At 38.3% G+C, this 21,163-nt stretch overlaps 1 protein-coding gene across 3 annotated transcripts in view; it reads right to left on the reverse strand.

Annotated features, from left to right (window-relative positions):
* The window catches only part of Setd2 (SET domain containing 2, histone lysine methyltransferase), a 132,969-nt gene that overhangs the window by 58,975 nt on the left and 52,831 nt on the right, over positions 1 to 21,163 (reverse strand). For all 3 annotated transcript variants that reach the window (XR_003849156.1, XM_008830560.2, XM_017797480.2), the window contains exons 8-12: positions 19,612 to 19,709; positions 17,176 to 17,302; positions 7,308 to 7,442; positions 5,261 to 5,380; positions 2,218 to 2,880 (exon numbers count right to left, since the gene is read on the reverse strand). Coding sequence is in view for 2 of the 3 variants with exons in the window: in XM_008830560.2 (XP_008828782.1) it covers positions 2,218 to 2,880; positions 5,261 to 5,380; positions 7,308 to 7,442; positions 17,176 to 17,302; positions 19,612 to 19,709 (1,143 nt within the window). In the remaining variant the exon portion in view is untranslated. The remainder of the gene's footprint in view (positions 1 to 2,217; positions 2,881 to 5,260; positions 5,381 to 7,307; positions 7,443 to 17,175; positions 17,303 to 19,611; positions 19,710 to 21,163) is intronic.

A 21,163-nucleotide genomic window follows, 5' to 3' on the forward strand; every position in this document is an offset into this window, starting at 1 on the left:
ATCTTCATCACTAAATTATAGTCCTCATACAGGCTCTAACAGCAGCCTCCAAACATAAAAGGAATTTCTTTTAGGGACTCCTATGCTGTCACAAAGCAGGCTTTAAAGGTCCAATAAGCAACCATCCCAGCACCTCTCAACTGCAATTCTGATTCCTGAACTTCATACACTGCATCATAAACAGATTTACTATGAACACTACCTTTTATATTTATTAAAAAAAATCTTAATACACTTGATAAAGCTGAGTTTATAGTGATCAAAAAGTTAATACATGAGAATACAAATTGGTAAACAAAAGCTGAACCACACTGCAAAGAACTGTCTTAATACAGAGAATAGGAAGCACAGCACACAACCAACTACTCATTGTGTTCAGGCTAAGGCAAGATCCACTGGTCAAATTACAGGATCTATCTTACCTTGCTGCAAATAAACCTGGATTGCTGTTCTATCTGATTGCTTCAACTCTGAGAGAAGAAAGGAGGAAAAGGAAAATAGAAAGTAGAAGTAACCTGTTTCCACAGGGTCCTCAAACACCTGGATCCTGGATCCAGATCAATTACAACTGAATGTACCTTTGGCCCTCATGGCTTAATTTTTTTATACATTTATGTCAAGGCCCAGACTGGGTTTTGCAATGCAAAGTCTTCATACCTTACTACATTCTTTTTTTAGACAGGGTCTCAGTGTGTAACCCTGGAACTTGATATTTAGTTCAGGCTGGCCTAGAACTCAAGAGAGATCCACCTACCTCACTAGTACTGGGATTAAAGACATATACCAACATATCTAGCACTTATTCTTTTGTTTTTTGAGATAGGGTCTCACAGTAGCCCCAACTGGCATGGAACTCACTACATAGACCAGGCTGGGCTTGATCTCACAGAGATTCACCTGCCTCTGCCTCCCAAGTACAGGGATTAAAGGCATGTGCTACAACACCTGCTGTACAGTCTTTAAAGAAATTATTTTAATATTTTCTCATTTCTATTTTATGTGAATGAGTGTACTGCCTGCATGTGTGTAAATGCACCCGTGTTGTGGAATGCCCACGGAGGTCAGAAGAAGGCATCGGATTCCCGTGGAACTGGAGTTACGGATGGTTGTTAGCTACCATGTGGGTACTGAGAATTGAACCCAGGTCCTCTGCAAGAGCAGTCAGTGCTCTTAACCACTGAGCCATCTCTCCAGCCCAAGTAATTATTTATATGAGATATTAGGCATAAGGTTCCCAAAACTTTCTATTTTTTTTTTAAGATAATGTATTTTCCATGAAAGGGGGGGAGGTAGGCCTATTCCAGAAACAATAAAGCAGCTAAACTAGGGTCATAAAATTGTTTTTCCAAAACAAATATTCATAATCAATTTTGATAAGTTGCTAAACTACCATGGTTTTCCAACTACCATGGTTTTCCAATTAATTTTATTTTATTTTATTTATTTATTTATTTTTTTTTGGTTTTTTTGAGACAGGGTCTCCCCTATAGCCCCAGCTGTCCTGGAACTATGTAGACCAGGCTGGCCTTGAACTCACAGAGATCCACCTGCCTCTGCCTCCCGAGTGCTGGGATTAAAGGTGTGTGCCACCACACCTGGCTTCCAATTAATTATTTTAAATTAACTTTCTATTAATCAAAAATGATGTCTCATTAACTTTTTTAAAAATATTTTATTTTTATTTTATGTGTACAAGTGTATTGCCTGCATGTATGTTAGTGCACCCGTGTTGTGCAAAGCCACGGGTCAGAAGAGGGCTTCGGATTCCCCTGGAACTGGAATTAACGACGGTTCGTAGCTGCCACATGGGTGCTGGGAATCGAGCCCAGGTCCTCTGAGAGAGCAGTCAGTGCTCTTAAATACTGAGCCATCTCTCCAGCCCAATTTCTCATTAATTTAATCTCTCACTGCATACAGAATAAGTCTGATACTCAAAGAATGTTTTTTTATGAAGATCCTTTGAAAGACTAAAGCCACTGATATGATATACTTTTCTCAGTGAAGGGGTGGGGGAAACATTTACATATTGGCTTGACTGGTATGGCTCTTGTCCAAGACTTAAAGGATATTTGAGACACATATATCACTAGTTGATAGCAAGAGAGATGATATTCCATTTTTCAAAAGCACCCACGGTTAGAAATGTCAACTTATTTTAGTTTGTAGAACTCTGAATCTGAGTAATTCAAGTTACAGTGACAAATAATGTTTTCTTACCTTTAGGTCTTTCCAACTATCTAGTAGCTTTGTGGCCAAATCACTTATATCCACTGTTTTATCTGGCTGTTCTTGGCTTCTCTCACTTTCCACATCAGACACACCTTCCTCTTCATCTTGGGATGGTGTTTCCTCAGCAATAGTCTCTTCTAGTTTTGTGCCACAGCTGTCTTTGTGCTCTATCTCGGTGTCAGCTTCTGGTTCAGATGTGGGTAGCTTACTGGCCTCGAGGGTGGGTTCACTTTCAACTTTGGACTCAGACAACTGTTGTGGGAGTAGCTGTTGTGACTGCAACTCTTCTTCTTCTTCTACGGTGACATTTTCTAATTGATCAAGGTCCTCTTTGCCATCCTTACATTCCAGTTCACTGGTTACATCTGAGATTGCACTGTCCATACTATTTTCACTTATAATTTTAAGTCTGCGAAACATGAGTTTCTTGGGTGTATCTGTATCCACTTCAGTGCTCAATTTGGTAGAAGGATCGGGTGTATTAAGTGGGGTGTGAGCACGTGATGTATTCTCACTAGAATATCCATCTCCTTCACTTAACTGAGGGACAGCAGTCTTAGTCTGAGACCAACGTTGAATAATTGGAAGTACTTTGCTTTCCTCCAACATATTTTTTGTAGGAATGGGTAAGTGTTCCAGAGTCTTTATAATCTGATTAAACATAATTAAAAAAAAATCATATCACTTTCTACAGTTAACCTTTCAAACCTGGTTGGGACTCAGGACAAGGAATAGTACATTTAGGCATTGTTTACTAAATTAAGATACACAAGTCTTCATAATATAGCTATATTTAAAAATTATAACATTAATTTGTTTTAGAAAGGAAGAAAAGCTGTTTTAATAAGTCTCATCTAAAATAATAAAATACAGAGTTCTAACTACTCATAACTTCAAATGTGAATGATAAATATTCTCTTCGAAAAATTTCTAACATTGTTTAGGGTTACCTCTTCAGAGAGGGGAATGTTAGAGTACCCAAAAGCCCCATAAAAATAAATAAATGAAAGAAGAAAAAAAAAAGAAAAGAAAAAGAAAAAGAAAAAAGTGATGGAGAGATATGGGAGGTGCTAAAAGAGAGGGAGTGGGCATGGATTTGATCAAAACGCCTTTATGCATGTATGAAATTCTCAAAGTTTTTGTAAAGTTAAAAAAAAAAAAAGTAAAAAAGAAAAAATTTCTAACACTGGGAACTGGAGAGATGGCTCAGTTCCCAGCACCTACATGGCAGCTAACTCCAATTCTATAACTCTAATTCCAGGGAATCCAAAGCCCTCTTCTGATCCTCTGTGGGCACTGCACAACATAGATGTACTCACACGCTTGCAGTCAATACACTCATACACATAAATTAATAAAAACTAATTTTTAAAAAAATTTCTAACACTGAAATGTTTTAAGGTTTTCTTTTTTTATATTCTATATTGCTGGATATCACCTCAACTTTCTTCTATAAAGTTCCCCAAGTGACTATAAATAGAAGCTTCAGAACTATGTAACATTAAAATGTTTTACACAAAAAAAGATACAGACATTACCTCCTTACTCTGTGATAAATATCTAGCAAAGAGAGAACCTTTGTTCATCTTCACAGATCACTTTGGAGAAGGATACAGGTAAGAAAAAGTACTTTTTTGACTACTGCAATATTTCTTTATAAAGAATGCTTTATTAAATAATTGACTTTGGGATTACAGTAGAAACTATGATTCTTTTTTAAAAAGCTACCTACAAAATTAAAGTTAACCTTAACTTTATGGGAAGTTGTAAACATTACAAATCCACTAATAATGTTACTAATTAATCTTTACTGAGACCCTTAAATTAAAAAAAAATATTTTTAAAATACTTATGCCAGGCATGGTGGCGCACGCCTTTAGTCCCAGCACTCGGGAGGCAGAGGCAGGTGGATCTCTGAGTTCAAGGCCAGACTGGTTGGTCTACACAGTGAGTTCCAGGGCAGCTACAGGGAGACCCTATCTCAAAAAGACCAAAAAATAAATAAAATAAAATAAAATAAAATAAAATAAAATAAAATAAAAGTAGTTAAGAACACCTATTGTTCTTGCAGAAGACCTGGGTTCGAATCCCAGCACCCACATGGCAGTTAACAACTGTCTGTAACTCCATTTCCAGAGGATTTGATGGCCTCTTCTGTCCTCCATAGGCATCACATGACACAGGTGCATTTATCTATACATACTCATACATAATAAAAATAATAAAATATTTTTAAAAATAAAATACTTATTTGCTTCTCAGAATATTCTAACTCTTGTCACTAATTTTTCAGAACCCCAAAATTCAAGTTTTCTGTTTTGCCGTAATTTTAAATTTTATTTATTATGTGTATGGTGTGCATGTGTGTAAGTGTATCAGTGTAGTACAAAGCCTGAGGACAGAAGAGGGAATCAGATTACCTAGAACTTGGGAGTTAGGGACAGCTATTTGCCGCCATGTAGGTCCTGGGATTCAAACTCAGGTCTTCTCCAAGAACCGCTGAGCCATCTCTCCAGCCCTTTTCCTATCATTTTACAACAATGAACTTTGCAACAAGCTAAATTGCTATCATAATATATCTTGCTCTTATAGTCCTCAGATATATGGTAGTGCTAACTTTAAGAAGATGCTATGGGGAAACCAGTGGGTTAATTACAGGAATAATAACCTTACAGTGAGTAAGGTTAATTACAGGAATAATAATGGAGTAATAAACTTTGTTTATGTTGGGTCTTTTTTTTTGGTCTTTCTGAGACAGGGTCTCCCTGTAGCCCCAGCTGGCCTGGAATTCATTACGGAGATCAGACTGGCCTTGAACTTACAGATATTCACCTGCCTCTGCCTCCCCAGTGCTGGAACTAAAGGTGTGCACCACCATACCCAGTAGGATATGGTCTTTTCATTGCCATCTTTTTAAAGATTGTGTGATACTAATCGTACAGTGCTAAATTTATAATCACTGATATCCTCCCCCAAGCAAGCAATCAATGTGAGTAGTTTAAAGAAACAAGTGAGATGAACATCAACTAACCTCTTCCTGAAGCTTCTGGTTACTTTCCCGGCCATCACCAAGCTCTGCCATCCAGATCCACAACAAAGATAGCCCATGACGTTCCAGAAAGGACTTCAGGCAGGATTGTGAATGTGTGTTCTTTATGGGGAAAGAAAGGCGTGATACAGAGTGTTAGAGAAGAACATCAATTAGAATGTTACAAAAAGTCCATGGTGAAGACGAAAATTTACTTAAATTACCACACAAATCAGAAACTATTTGTATTAACTCAACTATACATAGACAATTAACAAATACTATGAAATAATGAATTACAGTCTGTAAGAATTTGTTTCTGGGGGCTAGAGAGATGGTTCAGCAGTTAAGAACACTGACTGTTCTTGCAGAAGACCCAGGTTCAAATCCCAGCACCCACATGGCAGCTAACAACTGTCTGTAACTCCAGTTCCAGGGGATCCAACAGCCTCTTCTATTCTCCGTGGGCATTGCACGACATGGGTACAGGCAGGCAATACATGCATACACATAAAAATAATAAAAAAAATTTTTTTTTGGTCTTTTTGAGACAGGGTCTCCCTGTGGCCCCAGCTGGCCTGGAACTCACTATGTAGGCCAGGCTGGCCTTGAACTCACAGAGATCAGCCTGTCTCTGCTTCCCAAATGCTGGAATTAAAGGCGTGCGCCACCACGCCTGGCCCAAAATACTAAAATATTTTTAAAAATAAAAATTTTTAAAAATTTGTTTAACATCTTTATCATATTCACCACCCCCAGTACCCTCTCTTGCTCCTCCTTCCCCTGATCCACTTCTATTTCCCAATAAGCCCCCTTCTATTTTCATGTCTTTTATGAATTCAGTTAATCACAGGAGCATCTGCAACACACTAGTGGCTACACCTCTGAAAATGTCTTACCCGACTCCAGATTATAATCTCTTAAAATTTTTTTCTGATAGTATGCTTATATTTTACTAAAGGTTTAAAATTACTTAAAAAATATTAACTTATTTACAGTGAAATTCAGAATTCTTGGGCTGGCAAGACAGCTCAGCACGTAAAAGGTACTTGTCACCAAACTTGATGACCTAACCTTAATTCCCAGGTCCCACATGCTGGAAGGAGATAACCAACTCATACAAGTTGTCCTCTGATCTCCAATCACATGCTGTGGCATGCATGTGAGCACCCCCTCCCCATGCACACACACACATATATATACATATATATATATGTACATATATACATAGAGATACACAAAATAAATAAACTGTAATAAAAACTTTTTAAAAATAAATTCAGGTCTGAATGATTAAGGAAAATGACCTCACTGAAAAATGCTAAAATCATGAAAATTAGTCTTTAATTTTTTCCTCTGCCATTCAGATGCTTATTCAAAAGGCTTTTCTTTCCTAATGGTTAATTCTGTCTCTTGTTTATATAGTGGTAAGGTTTGAACTCAGTGCTTCATTCATCCTAGACAAGTACTCTACCACTGAGCTATATACCACCAGTACTTCTGTTGGTTTTTATGATTAAAATTTTTTATTATTTTTATTTTATGTGTACGCATGTATTGCCTGTGTGTAGGTAAGTGCACCCATGTCATGCCATCCACGGAGAACATAAGAGGCTGTTGGATCCCCTGGAACTGTTCTTAACCACTGGAAGTGTTCTTAACCACTGAGCCAGGTCTCCAGCCCCAGTGAATAAAATTTTTATTATCCATTTTTTATGACATACTTAATAAATCAAAATGACACTGTTAAATTCCTTTCTTTAAGATTACATAGTATAATAGTTTTGATACGATAGTAACTGGTGGGTAGAGAAGCCGCACTGAGTGCCCTGAATTATTATTCTAAAAGAAATCTCAACATGTTGTTTTAACTAGAGAAGGAAAGTAAACCAGGCCTCCTATTAATTTAGGCTGTTTTCAAGGGTACAAGTCCTATAGAACTTCCATATCCATTTAATACATGCCTAACTTTTCCCCATCAGTCAGACTGTAGCTTAAATGTCCTACTCCAAACTTAGAACAAAAAATAAATTAGTATTAAAGTGCTCACCTGAATGAGCTTGAGACAGGTAAGCTTCTGCTCCAAAGTTTCAATTCTAACCATAAGCCGGGATAAACTGAGCACCTGGTTTTTATCAGAGAGTCCCTCACCATTTTCCATCAGTGCTTCTAGCTCGCCATCCACCTACCACAGCAAAGAAAAATATGTGGTTTTAAAACAAACATTTCATTCACTCACCAAATATGTGAACAATAATACATGGGGATGTAGTTCAAGGGCAGAAAGAGTACTTGCCTAGAATTCCCAGGACTCTGGGTTCAATTCCCCAGTACTTGGCATTGCTGGATATGGTGGCTAAGGCCTATAATCCAAGACCTCCTAAAGGAGGAGATTCACAAGTTTAAGGCCAGCCACAGCTACACAGTAAGCGCCAGTTTGGCCTGAAATAGGCTGGCAAAATGGCTCAGTGTGTAAAAGCACCTCCCAAGTGCTAGGATTAAAGGTGTGCACAACCACACCTGACTTGATGACTTGAGTTCTATCCCCATGACCCACGTGATAAAATGGGCTCTCTCAAGTGGTACTCTGACCTCCACACACATTCACAAAATAAATGAAACACGAAGAGAGAGGAGAGGAGAATGGAGGAAGAGGAAAGAAAAGGGAAGAGGGAAGAGAGAGTTGATTATGTAGTTCAAGTATAATTCTAAATGAAAGGCCAGAAATGCTGAACTGAACCCAGTATTTTTTAATATTTTATTTATTATTTTTATTTTATGTGTATGAGTGTATTGCCTGCATGTATGTGAGTGTACCCATGTCGTGCAATGCCACAGAGGTCAGAAGAGAGCTTTGGATTCCCCATAGAACTGTAGTTAAGAACAGTTCGTAGCCACCATGTGAGTGCTGGGAATCGAACCCGGGTCCCCTGCAAGAGCAGTCAGTGCTCTTAACCACTGAGCCATCTCTCCAGCCCCTCAACCCAGTATTTTAGAACTGCCCTTATGATATATTAAAGAACAAATTATATAACATGAAAAGTAATATAGAAAAAAAAGAATTAGCTAGAAAAGATAAAAATTTTTGTATCTCAAATCAAGTCCTAGAGGGTGACAGTGGGATAATTAGGCCCAAGTGAAGTTCTAACTTGTGTATATACGCGCACACACACCCCATTTGACTTGGAGGCAGCAGGAATGCCCTGCATTATTTTCGCTAAAATAGGAGAAAAGTTGCATACTAGAACTGGCATCCTGAAAGGGTAACTGCAGAGGACCTTTAAAACAAACTTTGCTTCTGGTGGCTTCTACTCACCTGGTTAGTATAAAGAATATAATATTTCTCATTTTTATTCTACTTTGGGGAAAATGTTTTTCATAGGCTTTTTTTTTTTTTTTTTTTTTTTTTGGAAAACTAGAAAATTGTGGTAAAAATTGAAATATATGCTGCGCTTGCATTTTAACACCCTTCGCAGCTCTAAAGTCTCAGGGTTAATACTATGTAGTATTTTGAGGAGATATTTGAGACAGGGTCTCCCTATGGCCCCAGCTGGCCTAGAACTTGCTATGTAGATCAGGCTGGCCTTGAACTCAAAGATCCACTTGCCTCTGCTGGGACTAAAGGTGTGTGCCACCACACCTGGTTTACACTATGTAGTATTAATGTATTGACTAATGCCTGGGTCTGCTTCCTTGTGGAAAAGAAGAACTTGCTCTCACTTGTCTCTGTCAAACAATGAGAAAATGTATGTATAACTACTTGGTAAACTGTAAAGTACATGTGTCAGCTTCTATTTGTTTGGAAATGTGAGCTATGTACAATTTGGATTATGAATAAAATTGTTTTATAAGTTAAAAAAAAAATTTTGTATCTCCTCTGCCCAACGATTCCACTTAAAAATCCTAAAGAACTTTCTGCCATGTATATCAGGAAATGACTAAGATGCTCAATGTAGCCACATTCTTAATTAGAATATTAAGATTCATTAATATCCTTAATGAAATACAGGGCAGGCAAGATGACTCACTGTTTGCCATCAAACCTGATGAGTTCAATTGCTGAGACTCACATGATAGGAGACATCAGTCCCCTATAACCTGTACTCTGATCTCTAGACACACACACACACACACACACACACACACACACACACACACGTTTTTACAAAATTATAAAACAAACACAATACCAATGGTGGGAGTAATCAAGTAGACAAATAGAACAACATTAATCAATTTTAAAAACACAATCATTGCCGGGCATAGTAGCGCACACCTTTAGTCCCAGCACTCGGGAGGCAGAGGCAGGCGGATCTCTGTGAGTTCAAGGCCAGCCTGGTCTACATAGTGAGTTCCAAGACAGCTGGGGCTACAGGGAGACCCTGTCTCAAAAAAGACCAACAAAACAAAATAAAACAACACAATCATGTAAAAAAGTTCCAGAAGATAACTTGTTCAAATTCATTTTAATATGCTGAAAAAAACAAGTTTTTAGAGACATATAAAAAACTGACTTTAAAAAGCGAAGGACAGCCTAGAGAGATAGCCTAGTGGTTAAGAGCCCTGGATACTCTAGAAGAGGATTTGAGTTGGGTTCCCAGCACCCACATGGTGGCTAACAACCATCTGTAACTCCAGTTCCAGGGGATCCAACACCCTCTTCTGGCTTCCAGGGACATTTCATGCATAGGTACACTTATACATGTAGGGAAATAACTCACACATATAAAATTAAAATAAAAAATAAAGATGATCTACAGAACTTATTGAGATCAAATTGAAGCCTAGCAATAGGGTATTAACTATAAATATTGATTCTTTAAAAACATAAGGAAAAATAGAACAAGAATCAAAGAAACAGTATTAGAAATAGGTAAGAAAAAGAGCAGAGGGCAAGTGGTAAAAATGGGGAAAGTATGAACCAAGAGAAATGGGAAATCATATGGCAAAGCCTAGCAATAGCTTAGCTGGAATAGACAAGATATGGGGAAGAACTGAGAAAAATACAGAATTAAAAGTTGGTATTGGATTAGAAAATCTCAAAATAATATAAAAGAACCTGGATTTGATGTTATTAAACAAAGGAACTCTATACAGAATCCCAAACAGAACATTTAATAAAAATGGAATCTAAAGGGTATAGCAGTAATAAAATGAAAGTTATGCAAGCTAGAGTCAAACAAGGAAATCAAAGATAAAATTAAAGGGATTTAGTGTGAAATGATAAAAATCTGCAATCAAGGCTGGACTTAGTGGAACACACCTGTAACCTAGCACTGGGCAGCAACAGAAGGATCAGGAGTTCTAGGCTAGGCTCTGTTACACACAGCAAGTTTGAGGCCAGCCTAGGAAATGAGACCTTATGTCAAAAATAAGAAAGGAATTTTTTTTGAGAAAGAAAAAGACACAACATTTTGTATCCCAGGCTGGCCCAAACCTCACTATGTAGCGAAAGATAACCTTGAACTACTGATCCCTGCCTCTACACCATGAGTGCTGGAATTGCAGGCGTATACCATCAAGACTGGTTTAAAGAAAATAATTTAGAAAAACACAAATCTAAAAGGAGAAAAATGTGGATGAAAATTCTGTTACTTTAGCTATTTTTCATCTTATGTGATATAATTTTAGGTAAGACATGGAACACTTTCCATTTTAATTATACCCCAAAACTCATATTCTTTTAACAAGCAATACTGAATGTGGGGCTGGAGAGATAGCTGAGCAGTTAAGAGCACTGGCTGTTCCTGTAGAGGACTAGGTTCAGTTCGCAGCAGCCAATTTTGAAAAGATTAAACACATAAACAGAAAAAAAACAACTTAAAGATTTTTTCTTTGTAAATCCTAAATGTAAAATTTCCTGTATCTCAATCACAAAGTATTAGACTAGGAAAAACCAAGGGCTTAAAAATTCTATTCTCCTCATTCTTTGTCACCAAGTGTAATAGAATCTTGCTTTTGATAGTGGTAATATGAAATATCCACAGGTCTAAGAAACAAGGCTTTTTTTTTTTTCCTAATTAGACACACTATAGCTATAAAACTCCAAAGAGATTAAGCCAACTTATGTTACTTTCATTTAACCTACAGCATTTGTGGAACAGACATTACTGTGAGTATAAAGATCTATTAGAAAATGGCACCATCTTAGGAAAAACAGTAAAAATGAAGGAACTACGGAATAAATAAAATTTCACAAAATACAAATGATAAACAACTCTTGACCATCACATAATGGTTCTATTCCAACAAAAACACACATATACAGACAGAAGCATGCCAATTCCTATAATATAGTTTCCATAATTCTGGGTATTCAAGAAAGAATTAAGTATGGAATTAGTAACTTTCTCTTTTTTGGTCTTTTTGAGACAGGGTCTTTAGCATACCTGAGGAGAGGTAGTAGACACTGAGTTTTACTTTTTCAGTTCATGAATTTATATTTACTAAAAAATATTTTTATGAATCACTACTTTCCCAAAAGGATTTGTGATAACCAAAAGTAAATATAAATGTGTAAGAATAATTAGCATTTTTGCTTTGTTTTGGGGGTAGACTGTCTCAAGTAGTCTAGACTGACACTGAGAGCATTATATAAGTGAACTCCTGATCCTTGAACTCCTGATCCTTCTGGTTCCACATCTCAAAACCTAGGATTATAGTCATGAGTCACAGCCCAGTTTAGAATGCATACACACAATTATATAGCATTTGAAAACTTAGTAGTTTAGTATTAATCAATCCAAGAGACCTTTTTTGGTTTTAAGATAGGCTATCACTCTGTAATCTAGTGGACTTGAACTCACTATGTAGCCCAGGTTGGCAATACAGAAATTCACAGGAATCCTCCTGTCTCAGGTGCCAGAATTAGAGGCACGTGTCACCACATCTGGCTTAAGATACATAGTTTGAGAAACTTTTTTTTTTTAAACTTAGGAAGGGGTTTAGGTTCAGATAAATCTTTCAGGAAACTATCATTTAGTATGCCTCGTCAACTTGACATCAAATCTTAGCAAATACAGTACAGTACAGAGGTTTACAGTGGTTTGTTCTTGAGAAAGAAAGGCTGGCTGAAAGTGTAGTTCATTGCCACTGCCCAGCATCTGAGTACCCTACTCATATTGCTAACCTCAGAAAAGTTCAAAAAATTGTTCAGTGGCAGAGTGCTTGCCTGGCTTGAAAGACCCTGGGTTCAACCCCCAGTAACCACACACCCCCACACAAATAGTAAAATAATAAAAATCTGAAGCAATTTCTAATGAGTATTGTATATACACATTGGCAAAGCAAAAAACTGCCCAAGTTGAGAAACTGTGTTAAGGAAGTATATCTTTAGTATTTTTGGATATGAACTTTGTTTTGTTTCACTGAGATGGTATCTTACTATGTTGACTAGGCTGGCCTCAACCTTGTGATCTTCCTGTCTGCCTCCTAGGTACCACAAACCTAGTCTAGCTATGAACTGTCTTAAATGTTCCAAGAACTACTTACTTTTTTTATTACATATAATGTGCATGTAATAATCTCAGAACTATTTAGATACTACATGATAAAAAGAACATTCAAGCCCAGGCGTGGTGGTACATGCCTTTAATCCTAGCACTTGGGAGGCAGAGGCAGGTGAATCTCTGTGAGTTCAAGGCCCGCCTGGTCTACATAGTAAGTTCCAGGCCAGCTGGGGCTACAGGAAGACCCCGTCTCAAAAAGACCGAAAAAAGAGTTCAATTGGTAGACTGTTTGCCTAGCATTCTCACAGCCATGGATATAAATCCCCCAGTGTGGCAATGCACACCTATAAGCACCGCATTCAGGACGGAGGTAGAGGCAGGAGGTCATACTTGGCTACATAGCAAGTTTTGGACCAGCCTTGGCTTTTTGAGCCCCTATCTTAAGGAGGGAGGGGAGGGGAGGGAGGGAAGGAAGGAGGAGGGCTGGAGAGATGGCTTAGTGGTTGGGTACACTGGCTGCTCTTGCAGAGGACCTGGGTTTGATTCCCAGCACCTATATGGCAGCTAACAGTCGTCCATAACACCAGTTCAAGGGAAGTGTGACATCCTCTTCTGACATATGTGGCATTGTATGACACAGGTACACTTACATACATGCAGGCAATATAATCATACACATAAGATAAAAATAATAAGTCGGGTGTGGTGGCACACGCCTTTAATCTCAGCACTTGGGAGGCAGAGGCAGGCAGATCTCTGTGAGTTCAAGGCCAGCCTGGTCTACATAGTGAGTTCTAGGCCAGCTGGGGCTACAGGGAGACCCTATCTCAAAAAGACTAAATAAATAAATAAACAAATAAATAAATATAATAAAGAAAATAATTTTTAAAAAAGAAACATACATTCAAGAAAAGCATACAGATAGTAGATAGATTTCATTAAAAAAAAAAAAAAAGTGAGCAATACCTATGTAACTATCATTTAGCTAAAACCAAACAAAACTATTTCAAGCATTCCTGAAGTGCCCCAAACTCCTTCACAAGTTGAATCACGGCCCCTTTGAATATTCTAGAGATAACTTACCCTGAAATTTTAGGAAATACATTTTTTTTTCTTGGTCTTTTTGAGACAGGGTCTCCCTGTAGCCCCAGCTGGCCTGGAACTCACTATGTAGACCAGACTGGCTTTGAACTCACAGAGATCCGCCTGCCTCTGCCTCCCAAGTGCTGGGATTAAAGGCATGTGCCACCACACCCGGCAGTCTCATTTTACAAAAAAAAAGTTTTTTAGTATTTATTTTTATGTGTATGAGTGTTTGCCTGCATGCACGTAAATGGACCACCTGTGTGCAATGCCCGTGGAGGCCAGAAGATGGCACAAGATGCCCTCGAACTGGAGTTACGGACAGTTGTTAGCAGCCATGTGGATGCTGGGACCCAGTTTCTCTGCAAGAACTGCCAGTGCTCTTAATCACTGAGTCTTCTCCTCAGCCCCAAGTCTTACATATTAAGTTATCATCATCTTATGTACATTCATAGTTCATTTTTCTTTCTTTTTTTTTATTTGGTCTTTTTGAGACAGAGTCTCCCTGTAGCCCCAGCTGTCCTGGAACTCACTGTGTAGACCAGGCTGGCCTTAAACTCACAGAGATCCGCCTGCCTCTGCCTCCTGAGTACTAGGATTAAAGGTGTGTGCCACCATGCCCAGCCATTTTTTCTTTTTTAAAAAATGTCTATTGTGTGAGAGAGAGAGAGCAGGCATGAGCGCAGAGAACAAATTGTGAGTCAGTTCTTCAGTCCATGGTGAAGGAGTTTCACCATGTGGGTCTGGGGGAAAACACTCAAGGCATCAGGTTTGGTGCCAAGAAAGCCCTTTTACCCACTGAGCCATTTCATGAACCTCATAGTTCATTTTCTTGACTATTTATTCTATGACTGTATTATCTATCCATTCTACTGGGTTTTTTTGTTTGTTTGTTTGTTTTTTCCCGTCTTTTTTTGAGACAGGGTCTCCTTGTAGTCCCAGAACTCAAAGAGATCCACCTGCCTCTGCCTCCTGAGTGCTGAGATTAAAGGTGTGCACCAGCACGCCTGGCCCATTCTACTGTTAATGGATGGGTTATTTCTTCTTTTCTATACATCCTAGTATATAGAATAATGATGTGACTCCTGAGGGACACATTACAAATAGTCTCTCTGGTGATATAGCCAGGAACATAGCTGCTAGCTTCTCTGGTTGTTTTTATAAATCACAGGATTTCATTTTATCAATTTGATGGTATAGAAATTGATGTCTAACTATAATTTTTCTTTATTTAGTTTTTGAGACAGGGTCTCACTATGTAGCCCTTACCTTTGCCTTCTTAGTACTAGGATTAAAGGTGTGTACCACCATGCTATGGCTATTCTGGTCAAGTATCAACAAGATATTTACTTATATGAAACAAGAATCAAGAACAAAAACAAGGTCAGGAAAGCTGGCTCAATGTGTAAAAGTGCTTGCCATGCAAGCCTGACAACAGGAGTCCAGTCTCCAGGTGCCATGGTGAAAGGTAAGAATTGATTCTGGAAAGTTGTTCTGACCTCCAAAGGCGTGCTTGGCACAAGTGCACCCATAATCACACACATAGGTGAGACATGGAATTTAAAATAATTTTTTTAAAGTAGGCATCAAATTACCATTTCATTAGATCACGGAGGACTACTCCTTTCTCAGTAGGTGTAGTGGCACATGCCTGTAAGCCAGCACTAGAAGGCAGAGGCAGGAGGACCAGCCCAAGTTCAAGACCAGCTCTACTTAGCAAGTCCAGCTAGTCAGAGCTACATAGCAAAAGCTTATCTCAAACCAAAGGGAAAAACAAAACACTATTTTCTCATTCTCAGATTTTCTATTGTCTCTCAAAACTTCATACTCCAGTTGAGAAGAGGAGGAAGGGGATTACCCTAATCCACAGGAGTGAGAGAGGGACAAAAAACTGTAAGTGTAAGGATTAGTGGAAAACATTATATACATATATTAAAACGTCACAATAAAATCCATTAAGTACAATAAAATTTTAATTTAAAAATCTGCATACTCCAAAGATAGTTTTCAGTAATATTTTTTGTATGTGTATACACACACACACACACACACACACACACACACACACATAAATGTATATGTATCTGTAGAGTCCAGAGTATTCCACCTTTTTTTTTTTTTGGTCTTTTTGAGACAGGGTCTCTTTGTAGCCCCAGCCGTCCTGGAACTCACTATGTAGACCAGGCTGGCCTTAAACTCAGAGATCCACCTGCCTCTGCCTCCCAAATGCTGGGATTAAAGGCATGCATCACTATGCCCTGCGCTATCTACCTTTTTTTGAGACATGTTTTCTGACTGGCCTGGAACTCACAAAATAGTCTAGCTAGCTTGACCAATACAACCAGGGGTCTGTTGCCCCTGCCTCTGCCTCCAAAGCAATGGAATTGCATTCACATGCCATCACGTCCAGCTTTTTTTTTTTTTTTTAAATGTAGATTCTGGAGATCAAGCCCAGGCTGGCCTCAAATTCCCTATTTAGCTAAGGGTAGCTATAAATTTCTGATTCTCCTGCCTCTACCTCCCAAATGCAGGGAATACAGACATATGTCACTCACTATGTGGGTGCTAAGAACCATGACCATGTGCACACTAGGCAAGCATTCAACCAACTGAGTTATAGCCCTAGCCACTGGAAGTTTTCAGAAATTTTTAGAAAGTTTCCAAACTTATAAGCTCTAAGCAAAAGATAAACTAATAATTAAAAATTAGGAGTGTAGATCAGACAAATGAGAAAAGGTATTTTATTTATACTTAAGACAAATTCAGAAAAACTATGCGCCCAAAAATTTCATTCTTCAATAGTTCTCAATATTCCATTCTAATCTCTGTAAAACTGAAATAAAGCTGGGTGTAGTGGCACACGCCTTTAATCTCAGCACTCTGGAGGCAGAGGCAGAGGCAGGCAGATCTCTGTGAGTTCAAGGCCAGCCTGGTCTACATAGCGAGTTCTAGATAGCTGGGGCTACAAGGAGACCCTGTCTCAAAAAGACCAAAAAAAAAAAAAAAAAAAAAAAAAAACTGAAATAAAAATGGCCAAACACATCTCTTTTCCAATATTATCTCATCTAAACCTGGATTTCTCTTTATTATTTCATATTTTAATCAGAAATTTTATAAAAAATTTCAAAAACGGGCTGGAGAGATGACTCAGTGGTTAAGAACACTGGTTGTTCTTACAGAAGATCCGGGCTCAGATCCCAGCACCCACATGGCAGCTAACAACTGTGCGTAACTCCAGTCCCAGGGGATCCGACAGCCTCTTCTGACCTCCATGGGCACTGCATGACGGGGGTGCACTTACCTACATGCAGGAATACATGAATACACATAAAAAATAAAAATAGTAAAATTTTTTTTTTTAATTTCAGAAAAAAATGGAACACTTACTGAATCCTTCTTTCGAGATCGTTCCTTTTTCATTTTCCCTCCTGCTGCTCTGATGCTGACTCTGTTTTCTCCTCCCAAGTAACCCCGGCAATTTGCTGACCCACAGAAACACTTCTGAGCTTCTTTTCTGTTCAAGGAGCATAGGAATGAAGTCAATTATATAGAAGTATAGCATATAAAAATGACAATTACATGTAGTCATACCAACCTAAAATACAAAGGGGGAAACAAACAATTTTAAAAGACTCTTACAAGCCTGCTTCTAACAGAAGTATCTAAAATATGCTCTTGGCTAGGCATGGCAGTACATACCTTTAATCTCAGTACTCAGGAGACAAAAGCTAGTGGATCTCTATGAGTTTGAGGCCAGCCTAATCTACATAGGGAATTTGAGGCTAGTCAGGGCTATAACGAGACCCTGTCTCAAAAAAGTTAATTAAAAATAAAAATTGGAGGCCAGGCATGGTGGTGCACACCTTTAATCTCAGCACTTGGGAGGCAGAGGCAAGCAGATTTTTGTGAGTTCAAGGTCTACATAGCAAGTTCCAGACCAGGTGGGGCTACAGGGAAACCCTGTCTCAAAAAGACCAAAAAATAAATAAATTAAATAAATAAGTATATAAATAAAAATTGAGCCAGAGATATGGTTCAGAGGTTAAGAGCACTGGATGCTCTTGCAAAGGACCTGGGTTTGGTTCCTAGTACCCACACAACAGTTAACAACCACGAGACCCTGACTCAAAAAACAAACAAAACAAACCTAGTAAACTATATCCCTAATCTTTTTCTACTTTCTGGATGTTTTGTTTTTTGGTTCTTACTTTTGTTTCTTTGTTTTGTGGGGTTTGTTTTGTTTTGTTATCTTTTTTGTTTCTGAGACATGGTCTCATTATATAGGTGTGGCTAGTCTGGAACTTGTTATGCAGACTTGGCTGGCCTCATAAAGATCCAACTGCCTCTGCCTCCTGAATGCTGGTAATTAAAGGAGTAAGCCAGAAGACATGGCTTTCTCATTTTTTCTAATCTTCTATTACCTGTTAGACAAAACAAGTCAATAACTTAAATTAACTTCCCCATTTTATAAAACTTGTTAATGCATGGAAATAAAATTGTTCCCATAGTTCAGACAGTTATTATTTATGGATAAAATGTTTAACTGACACACAATAAAATAAGCTCCATTACTATAAGACATGCATTATCAGGGCACAGAAAAAGAAATACTTGATTATTAAAAGTTATTACATAAGGATGAGATCCTGTAATAAACACAGTTAAAATTAAATGAACCCACGGAGGTAAGGATAATAGAAAAGAACACTGACTTAGCCCTTTTCTTAAGAGAACATTAAAAGGCTTAAAATATCTAGAAAATTGCATCTATGCACCTTTTAATAAACATCTGAAGTTACCAATTCACATAGGTATAATGGCGTGTGGGGGGTGCTTTTAGGGTTTTATAAGCTTATGTGAAGTTTCAGTCCTCTTTTTATTGGGAGGCGGTTCTTTTTCAGACAGGGTCTCCTTGTAGCCCCAGCTGGCCTGGATTCACTATGGAGATCAGGCTGGCCACAAACTCACAGAGATCCACCTGCCTCTACCCTCAAGTGCTGGGACTAAAGGCATGCACCATCATGCCTGGCTTGGTCCTCTAACTTCTCCTCCTCCTTATACCTTGTGAGTATGGAAAAGTTGTGCATGCTCCACTATGCTTGGTTCAATTTTTTTTTGAGACAGAGTCTCACTGTACATCCCTGGCTAGTCTGGAATTCCCTATGTAGACTAGCTGGCCTCAAACTCACAGAGATTCACCCGCCCCTGTCTCCCCAGTGCTGGGATTAAAGGTATGTGCCACTAAGCCCAAACGTCAAAAATTATTTTTAAGAGTATTAATATGGTATAGGTGAAAAAAGATTTATTAATAGTTGGTAAATGCTAATTCTAAATGATAAATACACAAAGATTCTCTTCATACACATAGAGTTGGCATCCCTATAAATGAACTAGGTTTTGTTTTTTAAGACAATCTCATCTAGGCCAGGCTGCCTTCAACTCTATACACAGCCAAGGATAATATTGAATTTCTGATCCTACTGAGTCCACCTCCTACCTAATGGAATTTCAAGCAAGCATCACCACACCCTGCTTTTTATGTGGTACTTAAAACCAGGGCTTCAAGCATCCTACCAACTGAACTACAACCTCAGCCCTATAAAGTTTGACTACATGAAATTCAGAGGAAAACTACATAGTTCCTGTACAATACATCCCCTAGTAGCTAGATATATCACTCAATAGGAAAAACACAAAATCATTACTATATGCTACATATAAGAATTGATAACTGATAGTAATTCATATGAGAATTTTTTATCTCTGTGTCTGAACATCATTTTCCAGATCAGGAGCACCAAATACAGAGGAAACATTACTTACCCATATCTTTGGAACTGATAGTCAAACGTTAACTCAGAGCCTGAAGGAACTAGTTTGGTGGTAAAAAACCCAACCCTCAGTTGTCCATTCACAGTCCACTGAAACGTTTTGAAAAGAAAGGAAATTAGTAACTGATGAATCTGTATGTGCATATGTAAAAAGACACCATCATCATTTCACTGAATTATGCATGACTCTTTACATAATCAAGTTTTCTCAAAAGTGAAAGAGAATTTTTTTTCCCTTAAATAAACATGTCGCTCTTATTTAATGGACTATCAGATTCAATATATCTATCTTTTGCCTTTAATATTATAAAATGAACTGCTACTGAATGCAGTTCAATGATAGAGCACTTGACTAGTAAACATGAGGCTGTATATTCAATTTCCAGAACAGTAAACCTAAACAGGAAGAAAGAAAAATTGCTAATTCAAACCTTATATGTATTTTCATACATGTATGTCTTAGACTTTGATCACTTTCATCCACTCCCCATTACCTTCTCTGGTCCTATGCTACCTATATCTGCTTGATCTGCTCACCCCAGAGATCCTGGGACCCATAGCTTATTTGTTTTTTTAATTAAAAAAAATTTTTGAGCAGACCACTGGGTTCTGGCCTCCCTCTGGCATATGGGCTGAGAACACAGAGGACTGCCTGAAAGCACCTAGATCCTGCCTCCCTGTGGTAGGGTCCAAATCTTAGAAGGAAGCCTGAGCATACCTGACTGGAACCTGACTTGCAGTTCTGTGAGTCCTCCTAAATAGCTGATTTGAAGCCACCAGTTCCCTCCAAAATAAAACCTGACAATCTGAAACCTGTACCAACCAGCATTACATAACCAATAAGGAAAGGACCTAGCCACCCGATAATACAAACAGAAGGATACTTCAACTTAATTCTTATAACAGAATCATAAAAGAAATTCACATGCCAAATCACAACAAAAGAATAAAATGGAAAGCCAAAACACTATGCCCCCACCAAACTCCACCAGTCCTGTAGAAGAGTTCTACAAGGAGAATCTGTAGCGATAACCCACGACATTGAATTGAAAAGAATAGTCATAAACATAATCAAGGAATTCAACGAATTTCAAGAACACACAAACAAATAAAAGAACGAAAAGAAGACAGGGACAAACTTCTGAATGAGGGGCTAGAGATGGCTCAGTGGTTAAGAGCACTGACTGCTTTTGCAGAGGACCTGGGTTTGATTCCCAGCACCCACATGGCAGCTACAAACCATCCTTAACTCCAGTTCCAAGGGAATCTGAAGCCCTCTTCTGACCTCAGAGGCACTGCACAACATGAGTGCACTCACATACATGCAGGTAATACACTCAAATGAATCCACAAAAGAGATACAAACACTGAAGAAAACTCAGGCAGAAACAAAGTGAAAAACTCAATAAGCCAACTTCAAACAACAGGAGAAAGCCTCACAGCTAGAATGAATGAAATGGAAAACAGAATATCAATACTGGAGGATAAAGTTGAAGAATTGGACCACTCAAGCAAAGATTATGGAAAATTTAAAAAACAAAGGA

The sequence above is a fragment of the Nannospalax galili genome, unplaced genomic scaffold (assembly GCF_000622305.1).
Source record: "Nannospalax galili isolate Female #2095 unplaced genomic scaffold, S.galili_v1.0 scaffold1050, whole genome shotgun sequence".
NCBI lineage: Eukaryota > Metazoa > Chordata > Mammalia > Rodentia > Spalacidae > Nannospalax > Nannospalax galili.